We start from the raw sequence: 15,932 nt of genomic DNA, 5'->3' as shown, positions 1-15,932 counted from the left end.
GCGGGGTCGAGGGGCAGGACCGGGAGGTGGGCGACGAGGCAGGAGAGGGTGGGGCACGAGGAGGAAAAGCGATCGTGTGTGTATTTGACGCGCTGTTACGTCTCCAACATAGCCATACATTAGCCGTGTCCTATAAACAACCACCAATGCATCCACCTTGGCTAGTGGATCCATAATGACAATCACCTTTCACTTCAGAGTTCAAATGGTATATCAATTGACCTATAACGTATTGCAAAGTAGACTGATCAACTTTTGATTTGGTTTCACGAGAATTTACATCAACATAAACCTTCCTTCAATTGAAGGGTGAATGAACCATTTTGCAAGTACTACTGGTACGTAGACGTAGCAGTAGCATCAAAAAATTGTTGACCAGTAACTTGCTCTGACCACCACGGGTCCACGCCTCCATTCCATTCCAGTTACTGCGCGCCATCCGCGACCTCTTCTCCGTCGCCATCTCCTCTCCATCTCATCTCGACGTCCGCAAGGCGTTCGGCGAAATGTGACGCCACGCCGCGCGGCGCGCGCCCATGTGGCCAGGTGTCTCCGGTCTCCCCCCGCTCGCTCCTCCTCCTCATCCGGCCTCGCGCCGTCGCTCGCGTGCGCGAGGGCCGGAGACGTCGCTGTGCCAGCGCGAGGCGGACGTCACCTCACCTAGTTTTTCTGACCCGGATGCTACGCTGCGTCTCCACTACTCCGCCTCCCGTCCCGCCCCTGCCGTCCATGTGACGCCTCGGCTCCTTCCTTTCGCCTCCCGCCTCCCGCCTCCCGCCCCTTGTCCTCTTCCCCAACCCCTCCGGAATCTGGCCGCGCACCTACTCGTTGCCCTCTCGCTTTCCCGTCTCAGTTTTCTTTATCCTGCGGGCGGGGCGGGTGGAGTGGGGCGGTCGTTGCTCTCGGATCAAGGAGAAAGGGTGGACAAAAAAAAAACAGTGCTTTGTCTTTGTGGCCGGCGGTTCGCCCGTCGCTCGCTCGCTGAAGCCGTGTAGCGGCTGCATCCGCGCCCTCTTATTGTGTGGCCAAACGGTATACGCAACTCGAGCTCCGTTTTGGGGGGTTCCGAATCACTTTGAGGTGAGCAGCTTTACTGAGTTGTGAAGCTTTTCATGGTGTCTTGGGATTGGGCTTAGTGGTCTGATACTGGTTAATCGCGGGGGGTCAGAGAATAGGGTGATCGCCACTGATTTGGGCTCCTTTGGATAGAACGCTGGGTCCCTTTTTTTCACTGAATTCGTAGTTAAATCAGGAGCCCGAGGATTGGTATCCATGTTTCTTCGTCTTGTTCGTGTGAGGTCAATTCTGAGCCGTTCCCTTTTGTCCCTTCAGCTCAGTAGCTTGTCTTTAGTATTTACTGTGCTCATGTGCTGATTCGGCTTCTGTTTTGCTACACGTGTGAATTGTTGAGAACATACTTGGGTTCACTGAAATTTTTGGCAGTTTTATGTTTTATCCTTCGGGTATTCGTAAGGTAAGGGATTAAAAAGGTCTTCCTTTTTTTTTCCAGTCACGTTATGCCCTTTGCTAATAGTACAGAAAAAGTGCTCAGTGATGAATGAGAATCTTTTCAATTTGTGACTACAAAGGTTTCTCCAGTTTCTTCTGGATTCATTCTGTTCTTCGCTGCAGGCTAAAGGAATTTTGACCATCACATAAGCTCAAGATCATGAGTTGGTTCAAAGAAATTTTCAAGGGTTCAGTAAACAGAAGAGTTTCAAGGGGTCACTATGATGGAGACTGGCATGAAGGCCATTCATCTGATCACATCAGAGTAAGACTCTACCCATGTGCTCTGCTGTTGAACACCATCTGCCATGTGCATTCCTTTATCCTTCCTAGTTTCTACTGCAGCTGGATGTATCCGTTCATATAACCTATGCCTAAACAAATAAGTTTTAATCTTACAACTTTTAACGTGATTGTTCATGTTCTATAGAATGTATTATCCTGAGACAAAAGAAATGGCATTCAATGTTGCTTGTCCTCATTACTGTAGGATACTTACGATGACAGTGATAATGAAGATATGGATCGTGCTATTGCATTATCGCTAGCTGAGGAAGATCAGAGTAAGGGAAAGGTGGCGGCTATTGGTTAGTGTTTGCCTAGCTATTCACATCCTGTTTTTACCTCTTTGTTTATGCCATCAATGATGACCATCTTGTCCCATATGATAGAATTCATCTCCTTGGGAACAGTAGCTTTGTAAATGAAATTGATCTAGACTACATTGCTGAATTTTAATGTAGATACTGACTATAATTTGGAGGAAGATGAACAACTTGCACGGGCTCTGCAGGAGAGCCTCAATGCAGAGTCTCCTCCTCGACAGAATGTTCGTATTGAGGATGTGCCAGTGCCTCCTCGATGGGATGTTCCTGTTGAGCGTGTGCCTCCTCGGCAGTATGTTCCAGCAAATGAGCCACCTACACTAGTTTACCCACAGAGTGGATCCAGGTACTTATTTTTTGCGCTGATTTAGTTGATATTTTAGTTGTAAAGAACTAAGAAGTCATACAAATCTCCTGTTTCCTTTCTATATTAAAAAATGGTCTAAACATGTATGGTCTTATCATGCTACCCTCTTAGGTGATCTGAATTCAACCGCTAATTGGATGACAATACATATAGAAGTAGCTGTTAGTGTCATCTTGCTAGTACCAAAAGAACTCATGGAATGATTAGCTCTGCACATATGCTAGCACAGCGTGTGCAATTAAGTCATCATATGCTTACCTGCATATATCAGCTTCGTGGCCCATTCCGTGTGTCTATTATCATTGTTAGATGTCACTAGTTCTTTTCCAGCATTGACTTGACCAGAAGTCCTGTTATTTGTGTAGGATTTGTGCTGGATGCCACAACCCGATTGGCCATGGGCGTTTCCTTAGCTGTATGGGTTCAGTTTGGCATCCGCAATGCTTCAGATGTTTTGCTTGCAACAAGCCCATATCAGAGTATGAGGTACGAGAGTATCAGAGTAGTATTTTTTTTTCCATTTAGTGTTCTTCAAATTGATCAACTAATTGATGATAATGCATCTTTGTGCAGTTTGCTATGCATGATGCTCAGCCATACCACAAATCCTGCTACAAAGAGTTTTTTCATCCAAAATGTGATGTCTGCAACAACTTTGTAAGTGCCCACAATTCAAGTGTATGGATAAGCATGAAGGTATTTTAATCAGAATTATATTTCTGATCCGTCTGTATAACTGCAATTATTATGTCTTTCTTCCCCAGATTCCAACAAATACAGATGGCCACATTGAATACAGAGCACATCCTTTCTGGATGCAGAAGTACTGTCCTTCCCATGAAGATGATGGCACTCCTAGGTGCTGCAGTTGTGAACGAATGGAGGTCAGTACAGGGTTTTATATCTGTCAACGAGACCAGTTTCCCTGTTCAATTCCTGTTTGGAAGCCGGTCAGTTTTGACTAACATTTAGAAAATACAGCGGATTTGCTTGGAATCAGTATAGATCCCTATACATCATCGCTGAATAGATTGAGTAGCTACATCATTTAGTCATTTTGTTGTTACAATTCTCAGTTGCGACCATTGCACTTCACTGCTAGTTTTAGAATGCCAGCATGGTATGTAATACCCGAGCCAACTAGTGATATTGGCCTGTGTCACCTGTTGTTATGGTGTGGTCTGAAAATAGAGATCTGCATGGATATTTTAGATATGTTGGAGCCAGCATATATAGCCCAGCTTCTGACCTCTCACTTAATCCTTTTGCACAAATGACGACACAAGTGTAAGCAGGGTACTCTTTCTAAGTCCAGGCAATATGTGGGCTCAGCATACGGAGGCAATACACAGTTCATTTGCAATTAAGTTTTGTGCCTTTATTGGTTCTTTTATTTCTTCTGCAATTATTCATTTTCAGTTTTGCTCTTTCTATGACATTACAAGTTGCCCTGGGTGTCTATGTTCTTATGCTCCTTCCATCCTGAAAAATTCAGCCAAGGGAGATCAAGTACATAACATTAGATGATGGGAGGAAACTCTGCTTGGAATGTCTCACTTCTTCAGTAATGGATACTCCAGAATGTCAACATCTTTACATGGATATTCAGGAATTTTTTGAAGGTTTGAACATGAAAGTAGAACAGCAAATTCCATTACTTTTGGTTGAGAGGCAGGCTCTGAATGAAGCCTTGGAAGCTGAGAAAAATGTAAGTGACATGAACTGGTTATTTGGTGCACAATACTTGACATACTCCCTAACTTATGACATTTTATTTTGCTTTTTTGCTTTGTTCAAGGGGCACCACCTACCAGAAACCAGAGGTCTATGTCTTTCTGAAGAGCAAATTGTTAGAACGGTGAGTTCTTTAGTTGCATTTCTCTGCTGATTTGACTACTAACACAGGTAAACTTTAGGAGATGCATGTACTGAGTGATATAATTCTTCCAGATCTTAAAAAGACCAAAGATTGGACCAGGAAACAGAATCATAGATATGATTATAGGACCATACAAGCTGTCTCGTCTGTGTGAAGTGACTGCAATCCTTATATTATATGGTCTGCCAAGGTAAATTATTTTACCTTTATTTTTCCTCCTTGATTGTTTTACTAATGTCATCCTTCGAGGCTTCTGCCACTTCCATTGTGAATGAACCTCTAATGGATCATGAAGTCGTGAAGTTCTTATGTTTGAAGCATAGCTAGGTAGTATCTACTTACTTGTTAATATGATGGCTACGCAGATTACAAACTGGTTCCATTCTTGCCCATGAGATGATGCATGCATATCTTCGTCTCAAAGGTAATTTATTTATGCTAATATTTTTTTGGGCCTCACATGTATCACTATCACTTTCAGCACTCATTTTCTTCCAAAAGAAAGATAGACAATTGGTACTCTTGTTGCTGACATTATTTTTCTTTCTGTAGGATTCCGAAATCTTAGTATTGAGGTTCATTTTCTTCCAAAAGAAAGATAGACAATTGGTACTCTTTGTTGCTGACATGATTTTTCTTTCTGTAGGATTCCGAAATCTTAGTATTGAGGTTGAAGAAGGCATCTGCCAAGTTCTGGCCTACTTGTGGTTAGAGTCAGAAATCATCGCTGGTTCTAGTAGCACCGTCGCATCCAGTTCAGAAGCATCATCTTCGTCATCCTCAGGTCCTACCTCTTCAAAGAAGGGTGCAAAGACCGAATTCGAGAAGAAGCTTGGGGCATTCATCAAGCACCAGATCGAAACGGATTCTTCTGAGGCATATGGAGGTGGTTTTAGAGCTGGCTATCCGGCTGTTGAGCGCTATGGCTTGAAAAGAACCCTTGATCATATTAAGTTGACAGGGACTTTCCCATATTAAAGCAACTGAAGTAAAGAAGGGGGCATTCTTCCATTTGTGAGTATACTCCACATTGGAGGATTTTGGTTTCGGTTATACATATACTGGTATACATAGTTACATACCAAATGAGGGAATTTGGCTGTAAATCAAGAGGAGAAAGAACCCGTTGCTGCGAAAACTTATTGCAAGTGTCTTTTTACTTTTTATAGGAAAACAATACATGTAAGTTTTCAGATAGGGAAATTGAAAAGACCATATGTAATGGTGAACTCTTTGCTCAGTTCTCTAGTTCACTTCCCCTTTACACATTTACGTTTATTCCCCACAATGGTTAAAACTCGAATTTCGTTATCTCAGATTAAGAAATTACAAGGGTCAATTAGTTTACTGTCCCCAAACTAGAACCAAGAGTTACTGCCAATCCAAAAGATTGAAGCGCTAATAGGAAGTACTCTCTACATTTATCTTGTTATAAAGGCGTCAATATATGCTTTTCACCATTAATGTATCTTAAAATATGTCATTAGTTACTACAAAATCATTTTTTTCATTAAAATATAGGGACATACTAAAATTCAGGTGCCTGAATTTTAGTCTTCTTTCAGGCAATGTTTATTGCATATATTCTATACTAAAATTGAAGATTTCGTTCATTGTAATTTTTATAGGCGTAATCTGCAATTTTCGGTACCGAGATAAAAAAAACGTTAGACAAAACCACAGACCCGATAAAATCTGATTTATGTTGGCACAAAGACAATTAACAATTTACAATTATTTTAATAGAAAGTAAAGGACAAAAAAATTAATATGTTACGACACAAAGACATAACAAATCACAAAAATAACAATTTACTTGTACTAGTTGGTGTTACAAGAGTGTTGCCTAAAATCATCTTAAAATTCAGGCACCTGAAATACAGGAGAAGTGTAAAATATACTCCTATGAAATATGAATATGTTGATTTATCGTTTCAACACAATGTATGCTTTGAAAATTAATGTATCATATAAACTATGTTATTAGTTACTAGGGTAATTCTTGGTGGGAGTTCCATCAGAGTTTTATTTGCATTTAATAAGTTGCCACATAAGCGTTTTTGATGATGTGGTAACATTTTTAAGATGGGAGAGAAGAAATTAGTTCCATGGGGATGGAACTCTCTTGTCTCGGTTACCAACTCAAGATGAGTCATATAATTAAATGTCTATGAAACAAAAGGATGGAACTATGTATTGAGAGTGATGGTTTCATCAAGTTTCATTGCATTCTATGTTTTTAGAAACAACGTTATAAAACTCTCCATTGAGAATGACCTAAAAAATCAATGTTTTAATAAGAGATATGTGAACATTGTTTATGCACATTGTACATATGTTTTGATTAACTAATTCTCAAATTTCATGATTTAGCAAACTAAGCATAGCTCACTGGTTAGGTTACTTGTGTGGAACTTGTCATCTTTTTAAAGTTGTTGATTCGACGTAGGTGCTCACATTTTTTAGATCCATCTTTGGATTTAACGAGACTATTTTTTTCAATAATAGATGACGTGCTAGTCGACAATGAGACGCCAGTCATCACTTACCAATCTCAAGATCTGCTGCTCCTGTTATGTAAGAGCCTGTATTTTGGAAAAAAGTTCATGATACTTGTGTTTTTTTAAATCCTACTAATAATAGTCCAACAAACCCATACATTTTTTAAGCTCAAACCCATAAATTTTGAAATGGAGGCAGTATCATTGTATTGTATCAAACCACAGCCACGTGCAATACCAGAAAAGCCCCAAATGGCCGAGTTGAGTCCAGTACTACAGTTGGCCCAGCCAAATTGATTGAGACGGACCAGCTCGGCCCAGGCCAGGCCCCGCCATTGCCGTCGACCAGGCCGGCCCTCCGGCGTCCGCCGCGACGAGATCCGCGCCTCCCCGACGCCGGCGAGAGCCGAGAGGGGTGCGCCCCTACTTCTTTCTCCGATCTCTACCCACAAGTTCCTTGCGCCGCCTTCTCCTCCTCCTGACAAATGGCAGCGGGGGCCGGGCGATGCTTGCTCGCCGTGGCGCTCGCCGCCGCTTGGATCTCCGGGGCGGCGGCCGCCGCCTCTTCGTCGGCTGAGCAGGTACGTGGGGGTGGATGGGCGCTCCTGGTTCACGCGGATTTACTTGTGCGCAGTTTTGTGCGGAAATTAGGATGCTTTGTTGGTTCGGATTTGCTGGTGCTGGGGCCGTGGTGCGCGTTCATGGATACTGTGTGGAAGGGTTACGGAAATCGTTCGTTTTTAGCTGATGCTGAATTTTACTGTACTTGTACTCTTTTAGTGTAAGTGTCGATCTATCCCAAGTTCGACTTAAATGTGTGCTTGTTTGAGTTGGGTGGCCTGAGGGTAATTAGCTGTATCTCGTTTGGATTTTAAGATGCACCCTGCTTCTAATAATATTTCCGTTCAGATTTGGTTGATGCTTATGTGGGTAAGTTTTAATTAATGCATTGCACAGGCAGGCGGAAGCCACAAATCCATCAAATGCGCGCCCTGCTCTATGGCGTACATTGGTGATGCATATCTCGATGACACCTTGACGGGCCAGCTTGCTCAGCGTCGTGACTTAGCGCAAATGTCTGATTCTGGTGAATTGTGCAAAGGACTTACTGATGATGTTGAAGTGCCTATGCTCTCAAAATTGCGCCGGCAACTGGTTGGTGAAGGTTCTCACCGCCGTTTAGTCTACTCTATGGATTTTGGTGCCTGTGAAGGTGCTATGGTTAATTTCCTTGATGGCTATGATGCCCATCTGGTGATATTTGAAAAACTCCCCGACGGGGTGTTTGCTGACCCATTTGAGCTACAGCATTTTGTTGAGCGCAAAGGTGAAATCTGAATCTGAGATAGACTGTAGAACTGCATTATTATTTGTATTTTGCTAATTTTTTTGGTTAAAAAATCTTGCAGTTTTCGTTGATGTTGCTGTTTTTGGAGACACCAACCTTGAACTGCCCACAGCTCTATCCAATCGGTCATCTGTTGAGATTCATTTTGATCTCTGGCTAATCATTTCTACCAACTGTAGCCTTGTAATAGACATGCCTCTCCATGCTAGATACCCAGTAAGGTTCTATAGACTACCAGTGAAAAAAAAGAGGTTCATTTGAATTATTTAGTCCCTGCTATCTGCAATTGAACATTACTTGTTTTTGCCTTGTAGCCTACTAGCTTAGGATATGCCTCTGTACTGAAAATTCTGTATGCAAATAAAATCTTCATATTTGCCTAGAAATTGACTTGCACGAATGTTTAAAATATTCAACAACTTGGTGATGGTTAGTGGTATATTATTTCCATGATGGACATCAAACAATGCATGCCGGAACATAGCTCTTATATTGGACCACGCTAATGCATAATAATAGTATATATATATATGTTTGCCTCTCTCTTTGACATGTTTGTACCGAACATGGGCCTAATTAATATATAGATAAGCTATCCAACTACTTTAATAATTTCTGTTTGGTTCGCTTTTAATGCAAAATACTATCTTGCCAGTTTCTATGGATTTATGCAACTGTGATGGGCCACCCCTTGTGCATGGTACCTTTAAAGGTTTCCAAGAAATTTAGAAGAAGGAAAAAAAATCCTGGCATTGTTTAGAATTCCGATGGATTACTGTAAAAATAACTTCAGTTGCAGAGTCAACTGGGAGACAGAGAAATGAGAGTTAGATGATTATATGAGTAACGAACTGAAAATGACTATTTTGGTATAGTTGTGTTTTGTAGGCCCTACTTGTTTAAATTAAGTTTGAGCTTAAAACGTTTGCTGCATTGTATATCCTTGTATTTTGCTCTACTGTGTATATGTCTTAATTTATATGTTGGAAAGTGTTAAAGTTGGGATACACAGAACAGACAACTGAATTATGTGATTAGGCAACTCAGGTTGTGAAGAGAAAGTTCTATTATTGCATATGATTTCCTCTTGCTAGGGAATAATAGGTGGTGGAATACTTATATATGTGATGTTCATGCTCAATGTTTCGGAGAGAATTGATGGTGCTCCAACTCCAAGCAATGTGAAAATGAAAAAACAATAGAAAACAATATTTCCTAGTGATGGTCATGTTGACCACCTTGCCATTTCCATGTTTTGCAATGCTACAAACATGCCTGAAATGCATGGTGTTTTGAAAAATACATGTTTCATTGTTTATCTTGGTCAATTTCTCATAGGCATATTTAGTAATAATCATTTGTCAGAACATTTCTGAATAAACTTTGTTGACTACTGACTGTGATGCTTATTTGCAGCCTCTTGATGCCAGTGGCTATGCCACAGTGGAGTTTGGTAACCCAGATCTGTTCGTGCGCTACAGAAAAAAGGAAATCCATTCTGATTCCTGTCTTTGGGTGATTAAGAATCTTAAAGCTGCACCCCTGGACAAAGCTGCATGGCGCATACCCTGTGGAGATGAGGCCCATATAGGATTTGTACCTAGCATCACGTTTCTTTTAGCTCTTGTTTGTTCCCTGTCCATCGTGTTAGCTGCTCTAATTTTTTGATGTCTTAGGGTCGCTGGTCCAAGTTTTTTCTTTACACAAATACTGAAACACGAGACAGTAAAATTTTCTCCATGCATCCACACGTCCTTGCAAATGACAATCTAGTTGCCATTACTTTTCCTAGCACTAGAGGAGTCTTTGCAAGTTCCATTGAATTGGAGTTGCAAACTTCCAATCACATAGAGACCAGAACCAGATGAGGGTTCCTCTTTGACTCTTTGTGATGGAAAAAGGAGTTCCAAAAGGGAAAAAAAATCATTTACTTCATGTTGAGTCATGCTCCTGAGGCAGTCTGAGGCAGAAGCTGCAATACCCCATGTCCCCATCATCTTGTAAGAAGGCAAGTTTTCTTCCTACCCCTTTTTTAAAAAAAAAAACAAATAAAGAAGCCTAATAGATGAAGCATCAAGTGCAAGCTATTATGTGTAAATAATACGGTGGATTTTGTTCTGTTTCAGGTAAGGCAGCTTGCGACCCCCCAACTCTCAGGAGTGTTGTTGTTCTGTCTTGCCTGACAGTCTGGACCTGCAAGAGGAAACCTGATTATATTGTGTTGACAACATGGTTGGCAGAGCACAATGTTCATCGATACAGAATCATAAATAGTCTCATGTCAGAGATCAATTTATTTTGTTTTGATGGGATTCATGGCATCAAATTACTACCAGTTCCAATACCACTGGCTCCTGTGAGGACTTATTTGTAACTAGAAAAGATACAGAGGTTATAATTGGCTCACTGCATTCTTTCAATGGTATGAAATTGATGCTCTGAGTTCAACCATTTGAGTGCAACCATGCTTTTAAACAATCTGATGCATTTATAATCTTCCATTCCAGTAAATGATTTCAACCATTATAGACACAGTGGGAATTTTCCAATAAAGACCGGTTGGAATGGGCTCGTTCCCTAGGAATTTGGAGGATTTCTAACAAGGGCTTTAACGTCTTCCTTTGTGTCTATATCTAATTTCTCTGTCTTCCATCTAAGTATGGTACTTTACTAATGTTTTATTAACTCATAATAAGTACCATCCTCTGTCCCCAAATTATAGTCCATTTTGACTTCTAGATATTTATAGTTTTTGTTATGCACCTAGATATACGATGTCTAAATATATAATAAAAGTTGAATATCTAGAAAAAAACCAAAACGACCTATAAATCGGAACTAAGAGAGTAGAAGAATAAGATCATGAGCAGGAGACATCACATTTTCAAATAACTGATTGCCTGAAAACTATTGTAGCATCAACTTTAGATCAACCAAAACATGCTTGATTCCTCAAGAATCTTCCCAACTTCGAGGTACGAGAATACATACCGTGCGAATAAAAATCGTATGGTCACTCAACACTCAAGCTCTAACCACTAGAGTTCATGCCCCCTTTCTCACCACACCTGAGAGTTCATTTCCCCTTTGTTGCAAAATGTTTTCCCCTTTGTTGCAAAATATAAGCGTGGCGAAGAGACGACATCACCGAGCTCAGACGGGAGGCGGTCGGCGGTGGCGCCGTGGCGGCGATTCGGCCGTCGAGAGGAGTGATTTGGGTGATTCTGGGAACGAGAAAAGACAGAACGCGATCATGCGCAGTTTCATCAAATTTGAGGCCCATATTACTAGATAACGGCCCATCAGTGTTTTACTTAGTGTATTATTCATTTTTATTTCTTCCTTTTTTTCCCCTCAACCCCAGTTCTGGACCTCTTCCATCCTGCATGACCAACTGAATATCCTATCATGATATTTAATGTTGGTTTATTTTGACACTTCTCATATATTTCAGGGGTCTAATTTTTTTCGATGTTCATGTGGAATTGTTGAGGTGTAATGAAACTTGAGCAAGGAGACGAAGAAAAAGAGAAGTCGGCTTCGCAAAAAAAAAACGTGGGCTGCATTATTCTTTGTTTCCTCTTTCCTGCTGTTCACAATTTGCGTTGCAAGATGTACCCCTCCCCAACCCCCCACCCCCACCCACCCACCCACACACACTCTTATTCCCGCAGCTCGCAACTATCCACGGGTTGATTTTTTTTCCCTTCTTTATTCTTTATTTATTCTCCTTGCATAGGTTTCCATTGTAGTTAATTTTTGCATGATGACATCTATCTATCCACATCTTTTGTTGCACTCGTGCATTCAATCCCTAGAACATTTTCACCGCGGGAGTATGGGAGCACCTTACCCCATGGGCTGTGCTTGTGCGGCCTTTTAGTATCTGTTTGGATTGCGGGATGAAGTAGGATATCCCGGGTTTGACCCAGATGGTGCGCTGTTTGGTTGAGGAGCTAGGTGAGATTGGGTTGGACCAGGGACCGAATATTCCCTCAGATGCGGGTTCCCTTGGTCCATTCAAATTGGGCGGACCATCTCGACCCAGATGAACGGCGTCGTTCACCGTCTCCTTCTCCCTCCCTTCGTCGCGAGCGCCGGTGGTTCCGTTTCTCCGGATGTGGGCGAGCAGCGACGTCGGGCTCTGGAAGCCGGTGCTGTGTCGCTTGCGCGGGCGAGCTCGCGCGAGCTTGGGGCGCTGGCGCTAGACGAGGCAGGGCCGCCATGGCCGCTGAGACGGGTGTCGGCGGGGCCTGCGCGGGGAGGCAGGGCCGCCAGGCCACCGGGGCGGGGCGGGGCTGTGCGGAGAGGAGGGGTCTCCATGGCTACCGGGGCGGGGCCTCTATGGTCGCAGGGGGCGGGGTGGGGTTGCGCGGGGAGACAGGGCCTCCATGGCCGCCGAGGCCTGCGCGGGGAAGGGTCGGGGCGGGGCAGGGCGGGGAGGCGGCGACCGAGGGGGTGAGGGCGGGGCTGGGAGGTGACGGCCATGGCGATGTCGGGCTAGGAGGTGATGGGCGAGCAGAGGAAGAAGATGAGGGGAAAAAGAAAATAAGGAGGATGACATGCGGGTCCCACTAATGGTACTGTTAACGGTATCAAAATGGCGTCTATTTCATCCCTCTTGAACCTCGCAACCAAACACAGAACTGGGTTCATCCCAACCCCTTAACCAAACACGAGATGGGTTCATCCCAACCTAGAAAACTAGGTTGGACCCAACCCATTCCACTTGGTCCCTAAACCAAACACACGGTTAAAGTTTCCGGTGATCGAAGAGGAGGCATGCCTGCCACTGCCAACCTGCGACCCCATGTCTGTCAGGCGAGAGCACCATCTCTTCTGTTTGACAGTCGATCTGCTGGGGGGAAAATTTGGTCAGGTTCGTTTCGCTGAAATTTGGCTGCTGCTGAATTGTTGCGAGAGAAAAACATTGTTACTTCGCTGAAAAGTACTACTGAAGTAGTGTTGAAAAACATGGCGAATAACCCCCAAAACCTGACCAGGTCTGTGTCAGATGCCGACAAACATGATTGCAGACCACTTGCTTGATGATTGACCGATACTACAACAAATACGACAGCACTAGCGCTCGGACGTCCGGACGCCCGCAGCTGCTCTGCCCCATCCACTCAGATTCGCGCGCTGTTCGCGCTAGCTCCGTTTCCCATGCTCGCATCCGAACCGCCCGCTTAAGATCCGTTGCCCACGCTCCTCAGATGACTTGCCCCCGCCTCTTCGACACCGGTGCAGCGCCCGCCTCTTCTAGGCCGCCCGGAAGACTCACCCCCGCCTCTTCCACAACAGCACCTCGCGGCCTGTGCCTTCTCCCCACACCGTCGGTGGCAGCCTGTGCCTCCTCCACGCGTCAGTGGCCATGGGTTAGCCCTGCCCGCCCTCATGGACACCGACGTGGGCGGTCTGCACTTACAACATGAAACACTCAAATACAACATACATTTGAAACAATTGAAACATTTGGGACATACGCTTGCAACATGTGTGTGAAACATATGCAACATTCAGACAAAACAATTGCAACGTGAAAAAACACTTACTGCAACATAAGACTGGAACAACTAAAACATTTGGAACTTAGTGTTGAAAACATATGCAACTTCAGATAAAAAACGATTGCAACATACGTCTGAAAATAAATGAAACATTTTAAACAAGCGCTTGCAATATGCTTCTGAAGCACTTGAAACATATGCAACATCCTTGATATACTTTTGCAACATACCTTTGAAACGATTGAAACACCTGAAACATACATTCGTAACATAGGGGAGGAGAAGCCTGGGCCGGTCGATTCCAGCCGTCGGGGTTAGAGCCGACGGTGAGCGGTGGTGCACTAGCACCAGCGCTACCACTACCGAGCTTGGCTCGACGTGACGGTAGGGGATGGGGGGCGAGGAGCGCCATGGCCGCCGGGGTTGGGGGAGCTCGGTCGCTGAGGTGAGAGAGGGCACAGCCGGGGTGGGGAGGACGCCGCGCCGGGGTGGCGGAGAGCCGCCCACTCCCCTGCAACACCGCAGCGCCACCTCTATAGATCTCGCCAGAGGCAAGTGGATCTCGCTCCTGCTCTATGGATCTCGCTGGGGTAGGGGAAAGGGCTGCCGGATCTGCGGGCATTGGGGGCTCCTGGTGGGGTAGGACGTCGGGCGTTGGTGCGCTGCGGCAGGGGGTGAGAAGCGCGAAAGGGGTAAAGGCGGGAGCGGAGCGGAGGGAGGCGTGTAAGAGTTGATTTTTTTTTATTAGGTGAGCGATGCATGCGGCAGTGAGTGGAGCGATGCGTCTGCCTCTCTAGATGTTTTAATGGTAGCATTACCGTAACAAATAACACTACCTTTGACCCCATTTGGTGTATCCTTTGCGGATTCTAAATCGAGGTAAAAGCTGGGTTAGGTTTGGGTGATCTACCTGTTTATCATTTTCGTTAGATCCCATTGCAAAATTCCTAGCTAGTGATCGAACCACTTGGCTCCTGTCATATACTGATATACATAGGCTAACAATTTGTTTTATGCGTTAAAAGAAAAAAGAAAATTGAATGTACGGTGACTAAGCAAACGAGAGCAGTCTTTGGCTCTGCTCGGCTGCACTATTTGCAACACACACTGCAGGTAGCTAGTGCTGCAGCATGTTTTGGTTTTCTTTTGTGCTTGCTGTCTCCATTGAGCCTTGACAATCGCACTAATCTCCACGACGTCAGGTTCTTGCATTATTTACCGGCCTAATGAAAGCTGTCGTCGTCGCTTCCCACGTGGCTGATCGAGACCCCCGCCCTATCCAATCCGTCTCGGCGTCTCGTGTGGTCTGAATTGAATCGGCTCCAGATTTTCTTTTTCTTTCCTGCACGGCCAACGTATGTCACGCAGGTTCGCATGAATGCACAAAAACAAATTTATAGGAAGGCATAAAATGTGGAAGGTTCACGTGTACATAAGTTGGAATATATTGTTGCGCCCAAATGGTTGTGCGTATCAGGTATGATACCGACCCTATTTACTCCCCCCCCCCCCCCCCCCCCCCCCCCACCCCCCACACACACACCCCATCCACACACACATACACAGAAAATACAATTTTAGTAGGATTGTAAATACTTTCTCCATCTCCGAATAAGCATCATTTTAGGTTCCATGCATATTAAACTTTCATAAATTTAACTATATTTATAGAAAACATTAACAACATTTATATTCCTAAATAAGTTGATTATAAAAATATATCTAATAATTAATCTAACGATACTTATCATGTACCATAAATATTACTTCCTATGTTCCTTTTATTAGGCGTGCAAGCGTTTTTGGTTTGGCTATTGGTCCCGTTCGGCTTACCCATAAGCTGGCTTATTCGGATTCTTTTTTCAACGAGAACAGTGTTTTTCTCTCACAATAATTTAGTCAGAACAGTATTTTTCAACCAGTTTCAGCCAAAATTCAGCGAGCCAAACGGAGCCGCGAGCTATAGTATCAAGGGGACTGGTCATTACTATGCCTAAGTCAAAACACGGAGCATCGCATGCATACATGGCTGTTTTATACACTCAGCTACTATATTTTACTAGCAGTAGAGAAGGATGCGGAGAGAAAACGGCACGGGTGTTAATCGTGATGGATAGTAAATATGATTATACGATGCTCCTATTTCTTGAAGCGTCTTGGTACCTCGAAACTCCTCTAAGAGAACGGAGGGAGTAATGATTTCTGGTATAGAT

The 15,932-nt window shown here is 43.8% G+C and overlaps 2 protein-coding genes across 6 annotated transcripts; both read left to right on the top strand.

The window, feature by feature from the left end:
* Nucleotides 1–456: 456 nt before the first annotated feature.
* On the top strand, nucleotides 457–6,937 carry LOC136506075 (protein DA1-related 1-like). 4 transcript variants are annotated; one of them, XM_066501198.1, is made up of 13 exons: nucleotides 461–1,080; nucleotides 1,633–1,774; nucleotides 2,000–2,096; nucleotides 2,253–2,460; nucleotides 2,847–2,967; nucleotides 3,055–3,138; nucleotides 3,246–3,365; nucleotides 3,977–4,189; nucleotides 4,280–4,339; nucleotides 4,432–4,550; nucleotides 4,726–4,784; nucleotides 5,007–5,374; nucleotides 6,869–6,937. In XM_066501198.1, exons 2-12 carry the CDS (start codon nucleotides 1,670–1,672, stop codon nucleotides 5,336–5,338), a joined length of 1,518 nt encoding a protein of 505 aa, XP_066357295.1. In that variant the 5' UTR covers nucleotides 461–1,080; nucleotides 1,633–1,669; the 3' UTR covers nucleotides 5,339–5,374; nucleotides 6,869–6,937. The 4 variants fall into 4 exon arrangements, with proteins under 4 accessions (XP_066357297.1, XP_066357295.1, XP_066357294.1 ...); XM_066501200.1 differs by lacking the exons at nucleotides 5,007–5,374; nucleotides 6,869–6,937 and adding an exon at nucleotides 4,913–4,977 and having other exon boundaries at nucleotides 457–1,080; XM_066501197.1 differs by lacking the exon at nucleotides 6,869–6,937 and having other exon boundaries at nucleotides 463–1,080; nucleotides 5,007–5,707.
* Nucleotides 6,938–6,947: 10 nt separating this feature from the next.
* Nucleotides 6,948–11,830, top strand: LOC136506076 (uncharacterized). 2 transcript variants are annotated; one of them, XM_066501202.1, is made up of 6 exons: nucleotides 6,948–7,442; nucleotides 7,819–8,188; nucleotides 8,271–8,425; nucleotides 9,626–10,217; nucleotides 10,336–10,631; nucleotides 11,664–11,830. In XM_066501202.1, exons 1-4 carry the CDS (start codon nucleotides 7,347–7,349, stop codon nucleotides 9,875–9,877), a joined length of 873 nt encoding a protein of 290 aa, XP_066357299.1. In that variant the 5' UTR covers nucleotides 6,948–7,346; the 3' UTR covers nucleotides 9,878–10,217; nucleotides 10,336–10,631; nucleotides 11,664–11,830. The 2 variants fall into 2 exon arrangements, with proteins under 2 accessions (XP_066357299.1, XP_066357300.1); XM_066501203.1 differs by lacking the exon at nucleotides 11,664–11,830 and having other exon boundaries at nucleotides 7,823–8,188; nucleotides 10,336–10,813.
* The last annotated feature ends 4,102 nt before the right edge of the window (nucleotides 11,831–15,932 follow it).

Source organism: Miscanthus floridulus, chromosome 14 (genome assembly GCF_019320115.1).
Source record: "Miscanthus floridulus cultivar M001 chromosome 14, ASM1932011v1, whole genome shotgun sequence".
In the NCBI taxonomy this organism is placed as follows: domain Eukaryota; kingdom Viridiplantae; phylum Streptophyta; class Magnoliopsida; order Poales; family Poaceae; genus Miscanthus; species Miscanthus floridulus.
The sequence above is the reverse complement of the archived record's forward strand: the minus strand, read 5'-3'. Positions and strand labels throughout refer to the sequence as shown.

What these genes read in the sequence shown, in the direction of transcription:
- LOC136506075 (XM_066501198.1), top strand. Translation starts at nt 1,670, where the DNA reads ATGAGTTGGTTCAAAGAAATTTTCAAGGGTTCAGTAAACAGAAGAGTT. An exon ending in TACCCACAGAGTGGATCCAG is followed by an intron (nt 2,461 to 2,846) that starts GTACTTATTTTT and finishes TTATTTGTGTAG; the next exon opens with GATTTGTGCTGGATGCCACA. An exon ending in TGCATATCTTCGTCTCAAAG is followed by an intron (nt 4,785 to 5,006) that starts GTAATTTATTTA and finishes TTCTTTCTGTAG; the next exon opens with GATTCCGAAATCTTAGTATT.
- LOC136506076 (XM_066501202.1), top strand. Translation starts at nt 7,347, where the DNA reads ATGGCAGCGGGGGCCGGGCGATGCTTGCTCGCCGTGGCGCTCGCCGCC. An exon ending in CCTCTTCGTCGGCTGAGCAG is followed by an intron (nt 7,443 to 7,818) that starts GTACGTGGGGGT and finishes TGCATTGCACAG; the next exon opens with GCAGGCGGAAGCCACAAATC. An exon ending in GCATTTTGTTGAGCGCAAAG is followed by an intron (nt 8,189 to 8,270) that starts GTGAAATCTGAA and finishes AAAATCTTGCAG; the next exon opens with TTTTCGTTGATGTTGCTGTT.